The 14,346-nt window shown below is 42.6% G+C and overlaps 3 protein-coding genes across 7 annotated transcripts; 1 reads left to right on the top strand and 2 right to left on the bottom strand.

Moving 5' to 3' along the window:
• Positions 1-5,790: 5,790 nt before the first annotated feature.
• lin37 (lin-37 DREAM MuvB core complex component) lies at positions 5,791-9,489 on the bottom strand. Of its 2 annotated transcripts, none has more exons than XM_070551655.1 (9): positions 8,803-9,489; positions 8,588-8,663; positions 8,467-8,517; positions 8,319-8,348; positions 7,783-7,868; positions 7,543-7,703; positions 6,895-7,026; positions 6,704-6,774; positions 5,791-6,119 (listed from the first exon to the last, which is right to left on the bottom strand). In XM_070551655.1, the coding sequence occupies exons 1-9, from the start codon at positions 8,834-8,836 to the stop codon at positions 6,032-6,034; spliced, it is 729 nt and encodes a 242-aa protein (XP_070407756.1). In that variant the 5' UTR covers positions 8,837-9,489; the 3' UTR covers positions 5,791-6,031. The 2 variants fall into 2 exon arrangements, with proteins under 2 accessions (XP_070407756.1, XP_054597298.2); XM_054741323.2 differs by having other exon boundaries at positions 8,588-8,667; positions 8,807-9,489.
• A 130-nt stretch (positions 9,490-9,619) lies between these two features.
• Positions 9,620-13,431, top strand: proser3 (proline and serine rich 3). Of its 4 annotated transcripts, none has more exons than XM_054741313.2 (13): positions 9,620-9,889; positions 9,960-10,056; positions 10,179-10,399; positions 10,480-10,607; positions 10,746-10,789; positions 11,051-11,115; positions 11,192-11,307; positions 11,386-11,615; positions 11,686-12,119; positions 12,196-12,334; positions 12,448-12,610; positions 13,137-13,218; positions 13,306-13,431. In XM_054741313.2, exons 1-13 carry the CDS (start codon positions 9,879-9,881, stop codon positions 13,355-13,357), a joined length of 1,782 nt encoding a protein of 593 aa, XP_054597288.2. In that variant the 5' UTR covers positions 9,620-9,878; the 3' UTR covers positions 13,358-13,431. The 4 variants fall into 4 exon arrangements, with proteins under 4 accessions (XP_054597288.2, XP_015796169.3, XP_015796171.3 ...); XM_015940683.3 differs by having other exon boundaries at positions 11,030-11,115; XM_015940685.3 differs by having other exon boundaries at positions 10,480-10,610.
• hspb6 (heat shock protein, alpha-crystallin-related, b6) lies at positions 13,230-14,346 on the bottom strand. Its single transcript, XM_015940687.3, has 3 exons — positions 14,084-14,346; positions 13,872-13,994; positions 13,230-13,802 (listed from the first exon to the last, which is right to left on the bottom strand). Exons 1-3 carry the CDS (start codon positions 14,237-14,239, stop codon positions 13,638-13,640), a joined length of 444 nt encoding a protein of 147 aa, XP_015796173.1. The 5' UTR covers positions 14,240-14,346; the 3' UTR covers positions 13,230-13,637.

Genomic DNA, 14,346 nt, shown 5'->3' with positions numbered 1-14,346 from the left:
TGGCAGGGCAGCTGACTACTAAGTTCCAATCAGGCTTTCGTAAGATGCATTCCACCGAAACAGCTCTGTTAAGGGTATCTAATGATGTACTGATGGCGGCAGACTCTGGCCAATATACTGTACTAGTTTTATTGGGTTTGTCTTCAGCTTTTGACACTGTTGACCATAAAATTCTGTTACTGTACATCAACTTCACAATGACTTAAGATTTTCTGGTACGGTTCTGAAGTGGTTTTATTTCTATTTAAATAACAGAACATTTTCTTTATGTGTAAACAAGATTAGGTCTGAAGTCATATATTTGCTACACGGTGTTCCCCAGGACTCGGTCCTTGGCCCAACTTTGTTTCTTTTATATATTTGCCCTCTTGGGGAGATTATTAAAAGCTTTACTAATGTGTCCTACCATTTATATGCGGATGACATTCAACTGTACTGCTCTTTCAAGGACACAGAGTTTAATAAGTTAGCTAACCTACTTGATTGCGTTGCACGTATTAAAGACTGGCTAGCCAGTAACTGTCTTCAGTTGAACTCAACCAAGACTGAAACACTGATCATTGCTCCTGAACAGAAAGTGCTTTTAATCAAACAACACCTCGGTTCCCTGAGCTCCTCAGTCCAGACCAGTCTCAGAAACCTTGGTGTTCTTTTTGACCAGTCCATGTGTTTGAGCTGCCAGTCAAAACATTTAGTAAAGAACTGCTTTTATCATTTGCAAAACATTTCCAAATTGAGAGCTTTTACTTCAAAACCTGACTTGGAGACTGACCGGAACTGCGCTGCTCTGGGTGGCAGCATGTTGGAGTAGCTCTGTTGACTATATGTAAGTTTTGCCTTTTCTTGGACATTTTTTCTTCTGGTTTCTTGGGAAGAACAGTGTTTTTTTGGACATTTTACTTTTCTGTTTCTGGTGCTGTGAAGCTTGGAGGATTTTTACAGCTATTTTTTCACTTTTTCACTTTTTGAGCATTTGTTATGATATGTAACCATGGCAACAAGCTGGTTTACAATTGGGAGCAGCTGATTAACATTGGGAAGGCTGAAATAATACCTCAACTGAAGCCACAAATCCCAAATGAGCTAAAACGCAAGAAGCGTGGGTGCAGAGCGGGAGCAAAACGGAGACATAGAAAGAGGAAATTCAAACCATCTCTTCCATCGATCATAATGGGCAATGTGAGATCACTGGCCAACAAGATGAATGAACTCCAAGCCCTTTCAAGGACTCAGCCAGGGCATCGGCAATGTAGTGTTATGTGTTTCAGTGAGACGTGGCTGCAGGACCATATCCGCAATTCCAGTATCTCTCTGCCAGGATTCCTGACTGTACGAGCAGACAGAGATCTGAAGAGGAGCGGGAAAAGAAAAGGAGGTGGAGTGGCAGTGCTTGTCAACAACAGATGGTGCCATCCAGGTCATGTTTCAGTGAAATGTCGTCTCTGCAGCCTAGATGTTGAACTCTTGGCAGTAAGTTGTCGCCCATATTATTTGCCAAGAGAGTTCACCAGTTTTGTCTTGGCAACCGTTTATATTCCACCTTCAGCCATTGCTGAAAATGCATGTGATGCCATCAGTTCTGTTGTCGCTAAAGCCTGGTTCATGCTTCTCCTTCAGCTTCGCAAGGGACAGACACGCACGGATTGACGGAAGCGTTTTGATCTCATACTTCTCCGTCTCCTGGAGAGCGTTGCAAAGCAATTGCCCGGCAGGACAGCAGAGGGTGTAGCGCTGTTCTGTGGTATCCTGTCGTGTATTGGTCCAAGATAGTGTGATTATATTGTGTTTTTTTGTATATAAGAGACTTTTTAACACGGACATATTTGTCTCTCATCCTCCTCCACCTCTTCATGCGCTCACCACCTCCAAACCCACGTTTCCTGTCATTTCTGTCCACAAATAAAACGCTTGCTGCACATCTTTTCACTCCTCCAGTCACGGGAAATTAAACGTTCATGTTTTTAGAGTTTTTTCGCGAGGTATTCTTCAAGCTTCTCCGTGTCTGTCGCTTGTTATCCTCGGCACTCTTTATGTTTTTGAGGGCGCAATGGCGGCGCTGTAAACAACAGCGGCGTCCTGACCAATCACAAGCTTGCGTTGTCCGTCTCGACTGACGGATGTTTAGAAAAGAGAGCTCGACTCCGTCCGTCCTTGCGGAGCTCTCCGGCAGGCCCGCAGGGACGTTGCGTGTCTCCGCACTGACGCAGACGGAGAAGCATGAATCAGGCTTAAGCTACAAACCCAGCACCCCAATGCATTTGTGGCTATATCTGGTGATTTTAATCATGCCTCGCTCTCTGCTACACTTCCAACATTTCAACAGTTTGTCAGCTGCTCCACCAGAGAAAACAAGACATTGGATTTGTGTTATGCAAATGTAAAGAATGCATACATGTCCAAAACAAGACCTCCTCTGGGACAATCAGATCACAATCTTGTTTTTCTCTGCTCAGAATACAAACCACTTGTTCAGAGGCAACCTGTGACAAGAACTGTGAGAAAATAGTCACAGGATGCTGAAGAAGCCCTGCAGAGTTGTTTTGAGACCACAGACTGCATGACTCTCTGCCAAGGATATGAAGAGGACATCAATGCCATGACTGGATGTGTCACTGACTATATAAACTTCTGTGTGGACAATATCATACCCACCAGAACTGTGAGATGCTTCGCTAATAACAAACCCTGGATCACCAGTGAACTGAAGAATCTGCTAAATGAGAAAAAAAGAGCCTTCAAGGAGAGAGACAGTGAATTATTGAGGAGTATACAGAAACAACTGAAGATCAAGATCAGAGACAGCAAGGAGGCATACAGGAAGAAGCTGGAGAACATACTGCAGAGGAACAATATCAGAGATGCCTGGTCAGGGATGAAGAAGATCACAGGCTTCAAGCAGAAGAATGAATGCACAGATGGCAGCCTGGACACAGCCAATGAACTGAACAAGTTCTTCAATAGGTTCAGTTCAGGAACAAACCCAGCATCCTCCTCACTTGTCCCCAGCCAATCAGACACCCCATCCTCCTCTGATCCAACATTTTCCTGTCACATGCCAGCTCTTTTGTCCTCTAACATAGTCATGGACTCTTCTGGTTCTATAAATCTGTCTTCAACCAAGTCAGGAGATGCTGCTGCCCCATTTACCTCCCCCTCCCACCTATCTGTCTCTAGAAGTCAGGTGAAGAGGCAGCTGGAGAGACTGAACAGGAACAAGGCTGCAGGTCCAGATGGTGTCAGCCCCAGGGTACTGAAGGCCTGTGCGGAGCAGCTCTGTGGGATTCTGCAGCACCTCTTCAACCTCAGCCTGGCCCAGGAGAAGGTTCCAGTCCTGTGGAAGACATCCTGCCTTGTTCCAGTTCCAAAGAAAACTCGCCCATCAGTCAATGACGACTACAGACCGGTTGCCCTGACATCCCACATCATGAAGGTCCTGGAGAGACTCCTGTTGGTCCACATGAATAAGCAAACTAGAACATATCAGGACCCGCTGCAGTTTGCTTATCGCCATGGTGTTGGAGTTGAAGATGCCATCATCCAGCTGCTTCAACCAACCCACTGTCATCTGGACAAAGCAGGCAGCACTGTGAGGGTCATGTTCTTTGATTTCTCCAGTGTATTTAACACAATCCAGCCTGATGTACTTTCCCAGAAACCCCAGAAGACACAGGTGGGGGCCTCAACTATCACCTGGATTAAAGACTACCTGACAAACAGACCACAGTTTGTGAGGCTGAAGAACTGCACATCAAACCAGGTGATCAGTAACATTGGAGCACCACAGGGGACTGTACTCTCACCATTCCTTTTCACCCTGTACACCTCAGACTTCCAGTACAAATCAGAGACCTGTCATCTACAGAAATACTCAGATGACTCTGCAGTTGTCGGGTGTATCAGAGATGGACAGGAAGCTGAGTACAGAGAGCTGGTGGAGCGCTTTGTGGCATGGTGTGGAAACAATCATCTGACCTTGAACGTGAACAAAACAAAGGAGATGATTTTAGACTTCAGAAGAAACAGGGTGGAGTCAAACACTGTTTCCATCATGGGAGAAGAAGTGGAGGTGGTTGAGGAATACAAATACCTTGGAGTTCACCTGGACAACAGACTGGACTGGAGAAAGAACAGCGAAGCCGTTTACAAGAAGGGACACAGCAGACTGCACTTCTTGAGGACGCTCAGGTCCTTCAATGTCTGTAGCAAGATGCTGCAGATCTTCTACAAGTCTGTTGTTGAGAGTGTAATCTCTTCAGCCATCGTCTGTTGGGGTAGTAGCATCAGAAGCAGGGACCAGAAAAGGCTCAACAGCCTAATAAAAAAGGCTGGTTCTGTTCTGGGGATGACTGTGGAACCACTGGAGGAGATAATGCAAAGAAGGATTCTCCAGAGAATCAAGAAAATGATGGACAACCCTGAGCATTCTCTTCACAAGACTGTCCGACAACGGAAGTGTCTTCAGTCAGAGGCTTCTTCAGTTTCGCTGCAACACTGACCGCTACTGGAGATCCTTCCTGCCAACAGCCATTGTAATATACAATAACTCTTTGATGACTTGATTATTATTATTATTATTCTGAGCTACTACAGCAATCAATTTCCCTCTGGGATTAATAAAGTATTTTTGAATTGAATTGAATTTGAATTATCCATGCTTTTATTTCCTCTCGTTTAGATTATTGTAATTCTATCTTTACTTGTTTTAACAAATCAGATGTCAGTCGTCTCCAGTTGGTCCAGAACGCTGCAGCAAAGCTTTTAACAGGAACCAATAGAAGGGCTCACATAACACCGGTTTTATCTTCTTTACATTGGCTACCGGTCAAGTTTAGAATAGATTTTAAAATTTTTGTTTTGACTTTTAGAGCACTTAATGGACGAGCTCCACAATATTTATCAAACCTTTTAATCCCTCACTCTTCTGGCCGCACTCTACGGTCCTCAGGTCAAAACCTACTGAAGGTCCCTAAGACCAGATTTAAAACTAGAGGGGACCTGTCCTTTCAAGCTGTAGCTCCCAGACTTTGGAATGCCCTGCCCTTGTTTCTTCGTGTGGCCGACTGTTGATTCTTTTAAAAAGCAGCTGAAGACACTTTTATTTAGACAAGCTTTTGTGTAAGTTGACCTTGTGCTCCTGTCCTGTTTTGCCTTTTTATGTATGTCGTGAAGCACTTTGTGATTTCATCTGTGAAAAGTGCTATATAAATAAAGTTTTACTTACTTACTTGTGTTAGGTATGGTCTGATCTTTCGTATGTTATACAGCGCAAAGCGGCATGAACGAGCAACAGAGGCAACATGATCTTTAAAGGTCAGGTGTTCATCAATCACAACACCCAGATTTCAAACTGCCTTTGAAGGAACCAGAGATAGGAAGTCAGTTATTGTGCACCACTTCCCTTCCATGTGTAAGCAACATTCACCATGTAACCTCACGTTGTTTCATTTATGAAAGGCCTGTTGCCATATTTCAAAGGAACACCATCATTCCACAAACCACTCACCCCTCTGAGATTTCTGGAACTCATATCCGGCCGGAGTCATTATTGATTAAATGACTTCTTACTTTGTTTGGAGACATTAATTCCTGGTGAGAATCAAACAGGAAATAACCTACAATGATGTACTTGTGTCAAAAAGTTTTAACAGAAATAGTAAAAACTGAATTCATCTTTTGGATTCAATAACTCAACCAGTTTCTTTTAAACCTCATTTATCATGGCTGCTTATTACTCTGGAGCCTGAGGTTAGAAGACATTATTCTGGTGAAAAAAGTCACTGTGTCCAGAAATACTACATAAAAAACTTTTATTCACACAATTTGATTTAATAAAAAGTTTCACATCACCGTGGTGACCCACAAAACCAACTTTTGACTGTAATACAAACAAATTAAGGTCTTCTAGGACCCAACGTTTTCTTATTTTTTTACTACAAGTCCAACTGTGTAGAACGTGGGTATGACAGAATAAGTGAAGTCCTTTCTATCTGAAGCAAGTTCACGTTGTTGTGAAGAGCTACGAGGTGACGGGTTATTGATCATAAAGGTCCTTCATCTCCTTCAGAATCTTGATGCTCTCACTGTATCTCAACTGGTTCTTATTGGAGCACTCCTTCCGCCTGAAAAACACGACTCATGGTGATAAATATAAACTATGCAGCATCACATTTTAGAACAAATTCTCTTTAAAAATTGTTTGTTTTTTACATAAACAAGTAGCTTTTAGTAACTGTGGGTGATGATGCACTTGCTTTTTTCTCTCATGAGTAAACACGTTTTAACGTTTGAGAAATGTGTGTGTGTGTGTGTGTGTGTGTGGGGGGGGGGGCTTGGTGTTGTGTTTGAAGATCGCGGACTAGGCTCTGAATGTGTGTGTGTGTGGGGGGGGGGGGGGGGGGGGGGGCACCCCTTGCCGCTTGCGTACTCTGCGACGCTGAATGTGTGTGTGTGTGTGTGGGGGGGGGGGGGGGGGGACCACCCCTGGCTAAATGTGAATATATTTCTGTGTAAACCAACAGCAGCTTAACTAATGCGTAGAGCTGTCAAAAATATAAATGTGTAGTTATATATAGTTACACATCTATCTACTACCACACATCAGTATTCAGCTACTGCTTTATTTTTGCATGTTATCTCCTGAGTGATACGGTGAATTCTGAGCAACAAAAGTTTTTATTAAATAAAATTTTTCCTAAGAACTTACTTCTGCCTTATCATTTTCCAGCGTTCCAAGTGGTCACTTATTAGGGATTCTGACACAGGAGCATCACTTGACTGTGAAAAGAGTAACCTTATTCACCATTTTTATACATCTGAAGATTTGTACAATTCTATTTCTCTCTCTCACACACACACACACAAAACGAAGAGAAAAAAAATGTAACGTTCAAGCACCTTTGTAACGATGGGTTTTTCAATTTGTTGAATCCTGAGATTGATGGGTTCACCTGAAGGGCTAACTGGGCTGGGAGCAGGAGGGGGGAGTCGGTACACATTCTGACCTTTGCCGTTTATCATGTCTGTTACCTGGGGCAAGGATAGAACACAAATAACAGAGAGCTCAGGTATGATGGCTAAAGAGATGGTGCAATACTGCCATCTTTAGGGGACTTACTGGTAAAATCTCGACTCATTTCAAAATTCATAAATTTGTTTTAGGCAATGAAAAAACACACAGTTTGTAAGTTTCATTAATATATTACACTGCTTTTCAAACTCGATGCACTTAAAAACCATTAACTTTTCAAGGAAATTACACAAACATGCAGACTGACAATCACAAGTTAAATTTACAATTAAATAAAGTTCATAACTTGGTAAACAACAATTACAATAATAATAATAATTTAATTGTGAAGAGGGGTAGGAGACAAATATTATTTTCACACAAATTGTGTACAATGAAACTTATTTTAAACAATTAAATTAGAAGAAATATTTTGTAAACTATACACACTTTTTCTCTTATGGTTGTTTTGCTTTCATTTCCTTTAAACAAAATTAAATCAATTAAATAATGATGACAGGAATGTGCAGCCTTACTTCTTCCTCCAACATGCTGTGTGGGGAGTTTGGGGAAGCTGTTGGCTCTCGAACAGAAGGGTTGTTTCTCATCCAGGCACGGCAAATTGGATATAAAGGGGTGCTGGTGTTAAACTGAGCCAAATCAACACTGCGATCAAACAACTTAATAACATAAGCATCTAGAACAAAGGCAAAGGAAACACACATCAGGGTAAATAATACTACCGTGTCATTTAATGGAATGTGAGTTGAGTTTACTTTGTTTATGCGGATTGGTTTCTGGTATGCCCTCATCCATCTCCTTCCGTTTCTTCCTTCGATGCTGTGGAAATCTTGCTGAAGGTCTGAAAATAAAATGAAAACAAACATGAGGACTTGCAAAAAGGCTTAAAAAACTGAAATATTTTCTGTACTAAATAACTGAATTCATATAACGATGTGTGCAGATAAAAAATTATGCTGCAATAAAAAAAACAAGAAAATCAAGTATGTGTATGAGGTATTTAGAATTGTATGAGGTATTTGAATAGACTTTACTGATCCCACAGTGAGGAAATTTACTTGTTAGGGCAGCACATACACACAGACATAGGAAAATATAATACAGGTAAACACACAAGAGTATTGGGCTATTACCATAACCTTCAGCAACAAAATAAATGCATAAAAACAGAATAAAATAGAAAATTCATAACTGTTTTCAAGGAGAAAAAGCATAAAAGACACATATAAATGTGCATCTCTGGGTATTGCACATTTATTGCGCATTTACAGAACATAGTACTGATTATTACCTCTTTCCAGCAGAAGATGGAGACAAATCCCTAGAGATAACAAGAGCATTCCATGATTGCACTGAAACACTGTTACAGCTGTTTAAAAATAAAGTGTGAATCCTTCTTCATAATAAAAAGATAAAATCACAAAAAAACTAATCCATACTTGTGCAAGGAGTCCACTGATAATTTTCCTGGATCACCCTCATTTGGTTCTCTGATGAGAGTACAATTAAAAGCATTTAATCATTTGAAAGCATAGCTATGGTCAAGTGTGTTTTACTAACCTCTCATTTTCGCTCTTCTCTACAAGACCCTTTAACACAGCATCCAACTTGCTGCGTGCAGCGGTGTTCTCTGCATCTAGGTAACATAAAAAGCAGATCGATTTAGAGCTAGGTCTCTCGTTTTTGGGCTCTAATGTTATGTATATTGTATCTTTAAAGCAAGCACAAATAGCGAACGAAATTATAACCAATGTTATATTGTGGGTATATCTCACCTAGCCGTTCAGTCTTTATCTTGATGTGGTGCATTGTCTTCTTTTCAGCACTTTTGTAACCTTTTTTAATGTTGAAATTAATTCTTGTTTGATCTCTAACAAAGGGTCCTGGTATCCTGGCTGCAACGGCTGTTTGCCAACAGCACCATTAGCTGACTTACATAGCAGCGCTTAACCAACTGATTATTCGTAAAAGAAAAAGTGAAGAAATTCTATGGCAAAAATATTATTTTATCCTAATGATTTAGACAAAACAACTTTCAATAATTTGCTTCAAATAGTACAGACAACTGGTTTTATTATTCGAACTGTGGAAGGTATTAGCTCAGCTATAGTTGCTAATGTAACTTCAGCTTGCTTCTACAAACTTCCGCGTAACAGGTGTTACCCCGAAATGTGTTCCCTGGTTGAAAACCGTTCCCACTTGGTAGTGTTTTAGCCATCTCCCGGTAAAATGTGTACTTTTTTCCGAGATACATAATAAAAACACAAGGGATGTCTATTTTATGAATTAGTGAGTCAGTTTTATGAGTGGCGTAACCGCGAGCTTATGTCTCACCTAAACACAGAGTTTTTCCCCTCCTGCCCTGATGATTTGTTTGCCGTGCTGGAATGCACAAAAATAACATAATAGATTACTAAGATATTATCTGGCTATTTTCTTAAAATAACGTTGCTTTAAAGACCAGAGATTAAATATAAAAATGAGTGACGCAGGGAAAGAAAACACTTCCGGCGGGGAACACATCTTGATGTAACACCCGAATAGCTGATTGGTGCTTGTTCAAACCACTGTGATTGGACAAATGACATGTGCGCCATTTTAGCGAGGATTTTATTGGCTGAGTGGTGTGGCAAACACCAAAAAAGCGTGACGCTTTTGTGTTTTGTCACCCTTTTTATAGTTTTATAAACTTAGGAAATCTGAGTCTGTAGTAGATGCGGCTGCGTGTAGCTGTTTTAATTTCCTAACTTAAAGGTGATTTGTAGCGTTGGAGTCCATGGTAACTCACGACGCCTAGTGAGAACACTAGGGTTAAAACAAGGAAGAGAACATTTTCCGTTCTTCAATAGTTATGAAATCCAGGTAAGATCCAACAAGCTCCTTTTTATACCACCATAAACAATAGTTTTATCTCTAATGGTTGTTTTTATAGTGGATCTGTGTTTGCAAGGAAGAATCCCTTCACACCTGCATCCTCTGTGAGAAGAGCTCATCATCCATCCCGCAAGCAATCCCTGCCAAAGACAGATGTATGTCAGCTTTGCCAACATTTCTTACCTTTACTCATGTTTGTGTTTTTTAGTCCAGCATTTGGGACGTGATTTATTTTATTTTAGTATTATTATTATTATTATTATTATGCTCTTTGCAGAGTCCTGTGCATCCCAGCCAGAGCTCTAGGAAACAGTGTCACTCCCAGAATGGAGGAAGCCAACAGCTACAGGAGAGTCACGATGGTGGAGATGTTTTTACAGAAATCTGGCCCACCACTGACTACAGGTCCTCTCCTGAAATGCTGGCGTGCGATCTGCCTGCCAGACCAGAGACATCAACAGTTTCCTCAGGAGTTCAGGATGATTCCGTGATGGCAAAGTAAATCTGCTGGTGTTTTTTCACCGTAGAGATGATTGAATTTGTGGGCCTCACAAAGCCATGACGTGTTTTTGTTACAGACACATCGAGCGCTTTGGCCACAGTCAGCCTCAGAAACGGCAGCAGGTGGCTGGAGAAGAGCAGATGCCGTTTGGGTGGATGTTTAACTCATCAGTCCACAGTTCAACTCCTACTAAAGCATCAAACAGTGGTATTATTTTTAACTTCTGCTGTGTTTAGTCACACGACACAGTAAATATTACAAGCTCGTGGGTTGTGTAAAATTTCTGTGACAAACTTTCCGCTGGATCCTTTCCCATGCCCGAACGTGTCCTCCCTCTGAAAGACGGCAGCCCAGCTGGACCGCATCATGGTGACAGATCCATCAGCGTGAGTTCACTGGGATCCTCCTTGACCTGTTGTGTTCTTTCCACTCTGTGTTGGTGACTTGTTTGTGAAATGTTTTATAAATAAATGTGTTTAGTTTTTGAATAATCATAAAAGAAAAATTGTGTAGGCTATAAGTTTACAGCGTGTCCTAGTTTATGCTAACTTCATCTGAATGCCGGAGACAGTTTGTGTCCATGGAAGAACCTTGTGGACCTCTGTCTTTTGGTTTTTCTACTTTAGATTTTGTCTGACTCGTCTCAGGGGGTGTTTGATGACACAGAAATACTACGACTTCAGGAGAAGGCCAGAACACTTCTGCTGAGAGGGTATAAAGATCACTAGGAGACATCATTGTTCCGTCCTTCTTGAGTTGAAATGAACCCGTGATCTTGTGATGAACAGTGCTCAGAGCGATGGATCTGTTCCTGTCAGCTCTGACGGTCTGGGATGCTCAGATGTTTCCTCTCCAGTTACCGCTGACGAGCCGGTGCGACGACCTTTGATGAAACCTTTTGCTGGTGAGCTGAGTGTTGAAGATCCAACTTCTTTCTGTTTCAGAAGCTAAGATCATAACAAGCGTATTTATGTGTTCACAGTCAGCTCAGACTCCGTTCATGCTGCATCCTCCCAGAAATCTACCGTCCATGTTTTGGGACCTCCCACTCGTCCCGAGGAGGACATTTTGTTCCAGTGGCGTTTACGGAGAAAAATGGAGCAAGCCAGAGATCGGTCCTGGTTCATCCCACGCTCCAATCTTCAAGACCCTGCCTTCAACTGGCAGGCTCCCACTTTAATCCAGCCTACAACCAGTGGACAGCCTCACACGGTTGGAATAAAATCCTTTGAGTTGTAGTCTTTGTTACTCTGTGGCATGACTTTTCTTCTTCTTCTCTCAGCGTCTCCAGTTTCCTCAGAGAGATGCTCCTCCACACATCCCTGCTCCCCAATCTGAAATCACCAACGTCCACAGACAGAGGGACCCAGATTCAAGTCCTCTACCGATCCCGTCTGTTGTCATCTCCACCTCTCCCCCATCTCAACCCCACGTTCCTGCCCACAGGCATCTGCTCTGCGACATCCTTCCCTGCCCCATCCACTCATCCCATGCTCAAGAGAAGCTAAACATGCCCCAAAGATTGGATGAACCTCAAACTAAAGTCATTCATAAAGAAGTCCAAGTCCCTGAAAGGTCGTCGCGTGGAGAAAACGGGAGCTCCTCACCACACGTGTCACCTGGAACTGTAGAGGGAGAAGCACGCTGGCCCCAAAAAGTTTCTGAGAAGAGCAAAAGTTCAAGGGAGGCCGATAGGAAGCAGAGGAAAGCATCAAGGTGCTGAAGCCTGAAGTGTAGTTTAATCCAGTTTTACCTAAACGTAACGTCTTTCTGGATGTTTCTGTGTTACCAGGGCTTCCTTACATCACAGATGTTCAGAGAAAGTCACACCGCTGAGAGAGCAGCATCAACAGGAAGGAAGTCGAGAGGTTTCATGTGAAAACGGAGATCCTGAAGCTCTTCCCTCTCCTGTCCACGCTGCATTAGGACAGGTCAGAGTGGATTAGATGCACATTTTCCTCACTTCCACCTGCTTAGAGGCCGTTTTAGATCAACCCACCAGCTGAAAACCATGATCGAACTTGTTCTCTTTTGGGTGGAACAGGCAGTCTCAGAAGTTTTGTTTCCTGTGGCCGATTCATCTCCAGCGCAGAAGATCCGAGTGTCTCTGCCTCACACGGTTCCCACTGCCTCGCACTCCCCTCCTCCTTCAGGAGCTGCACAGAACTCTCTAGAGGTCATTTCCCAGCTTCTTCAAGAGGCTGAAGGTGAGTTCTGACCTCTGACCTAGAAAATACACCCTGGCTCTGTTTTTCTGCAGCATCGCTGCTCTTCCTGACTTTGATGGCAAAGTAGAGCCTCTCAAAACAAACGAGGAGGACTTTTTTAGTTTGAGGTCATTGGGTATGGTTGATCTTTGCTCCTGTGCTGCTTTAGGTTTTGTTCCTTTTTAATCTCAGAACAACAACTTTATTGTTGTCACTTCTATTCTTTTCCCTTTGGAACTTTAATCTTGACCCTGGAGTAGAAACAAACCTCCTTCCTCAGCCCCAGTATACTGTCATATTTAAATTATCCAGGTTATTTAGATGAAGTTACACTAAAGTGACTCTGGATAAGCGTCTACATGTATGCTATAATAACGTATGAACTCCAAGATATGAATGAATCCTTCAGCCAGCCCTAAACTGTGATATACAGTGTATTTCTCTGCTGCCTGATGCGTCGTCCAAGCTAAAACTTGTTGTCGGGGTTTAATGTGAGCACTCTTTTTACTTTAGCGCTGTGTTTCAGATTCGGATGAACACGAGTTTGAAGATGATCCTCTGTTAAAAGTCCTTCGCCAGCAGAGAAAATGGGTCAGAGACCAGATCGGGTAAATCTGTATTATTATTAAAAGTCTTTTAATTGTACATTTGCTTAAAAATCATCTACAAAATGGTGTTTTTCTTTTCTCTCTTAGTGAGGTGGACCTGATGCTCGGTGAACTCCCGCAGGAGCAACATCTCACTTAAACACTTTTTTATTCCTATTTTATAAAGAAATAAAGTTTATTTATGTTGGGTTTTCACAATAATACGTTAGAAAATGTCTGTTCAATGATCACAATACAGTGTTCATACAAGTTGCACCAAAAATAACTTCAACTACAAACAGAATATTTACAGACTGGTGAGTAACGGCCGAGCAGCTGGGAAAAGGCAGCGGCGCCGGCGAGGACAGTGAGACCTGGGCACACGTGTTGTGTTGATGGGATCAGAACAGCCTGATGTGTGCATGTGTACGTTTCTGTGGTTAAAACAGCATTAAGTCAGATCGGGTGCTGCTAGTTCGCAGCATTGGAGCAGATATGACAAGTCGGCCATCCGGGGAGACGGCCGACTCCAGAGCCATGACGTCCACTCCCTTTGGGATTCTGTAGCGACGGCTGAACTGCAGAGTCGTAAAACCTGGACCGTCCTAACAAAAGAAGATCATTCTTACTCAACAATCTACAAATACGGATCGTGATCCTTGCAGCATACAAACCTTTTTCTCTTTGTGTTTTCCTTGCACTTCCACAAAATCTCCCACCACTTTGACCAGAAGGTCTTTGGGGTTGAACTGTTTCACATCAACTTGAACTGTGAATCCACCGTCGTCACAGCAGACCTGTCAGCAGAGGTCAGAGGGATGTACACATCCCAACTATTACGTTTGCCCTGCTTGAGCAGGAGCAAGTTAAAGTTGTAAAGACCTACCTCTGCTGAGCTGGCGTTGTCAGTATCTGGGATTAGAAACGTTGGAGACCAGTTGTAGAAACCTCGAGTTCCATTCAGGCAAGGAACAAGAGGTGGTAAAACCTTCTCCCATGGGATGCCAGCAGTGGACATGGTGGGTGGCACAATAAAGTCCATTTCCAAAAGCAGGAAAACAACAAACGGAGTGTTCAGAGTGCAGCCGAGGCTCTGAGTCGGGTGGCTCCTGTCTGCTGGAAGAGGACAGCTCCTGGTCTTTAAATGCT

This window comes from Nothobranchius furzeri, chromosome 5 (genome assembly GCF_043380555.1).
Source record: "Nothobranchius furzeri strain GRZ-AD chromosome 5, NfurGRZ-RIMD1, whole genome shotgun sequence".
Lineage (NCBI taxonomy): Eukaryota > Metazoa > Chordata > Actinopteri > Cyprinodontiformes > Nothobranchiidae > Nothobranchius > Nothobranchius furzeri.
Note: the sequence above shows the minus strand (reverse complement) of the source record. Positions and strands in the feature narration are given on the sequence as shown.

Excerpts from the sequence above, each read along its gene's own strand:
- lin37 (XM_070551655.1), bottom strand. The coding sequence starts at position 8,836 with ATGCACCACATCAAGATAAAGACTGAACGGCTAG. Across the intron at positions 8,518-8,587 it reads GAGAAGAGCGAAAATGAGAG|AGAACCAAATGAGGGTGATC; the intron begins GTTAGTAAAACA and ends TACTCTCATCAG. Across the intron at positions 8,349-8,466 it reads TCAGTGGACTCCTTGCACAA|GGATTTGTCTCCATCTTCTG; the intron begins GTATGGATTAGT and ends TGTTATCTCTAG.
- hspb6 (XM_015940687.3), bottom strand. The coding sequence starts at position 14,239 with ATGGACTTTATTGTGCCACCCACCATGTCCACTGCTGGCATCCCATGG. Across the intron at positions 13,995-14,083 it reads ACAACGCCAGCTCAGCAGAG|GTCTGCTGTGACGACGGTGG; the intron begins GTAGGTCTTTAC and ends CTCTGCTGACAG. Across the intron at positions 13,803-13,871 it reads GAAAACACAAAGAGAAAAAG|GACGGTCCAGGTTTTACGAC; the intron begins GTTTGTATGCTG and ends TTCTTTTGTTAG.
- proser3 (XM_015940682.3), top strand. Across the intron at positions 10,611-10,745 it reads TACTAAAGCATCAAACAGTG|ACGGCAGCCCAGCTGGACCG; the intron begins GTATTATTTTTA and ends TCCCTCTGAAAG. Across the intron at positions 11,308-11,385 it reads TTTGATGAAACCTTTTGCTG|TCAGCTCAGACTCCGTTCAT; the intron begins GTGAGCTGAGTG and ends ATGTGTTCACAG.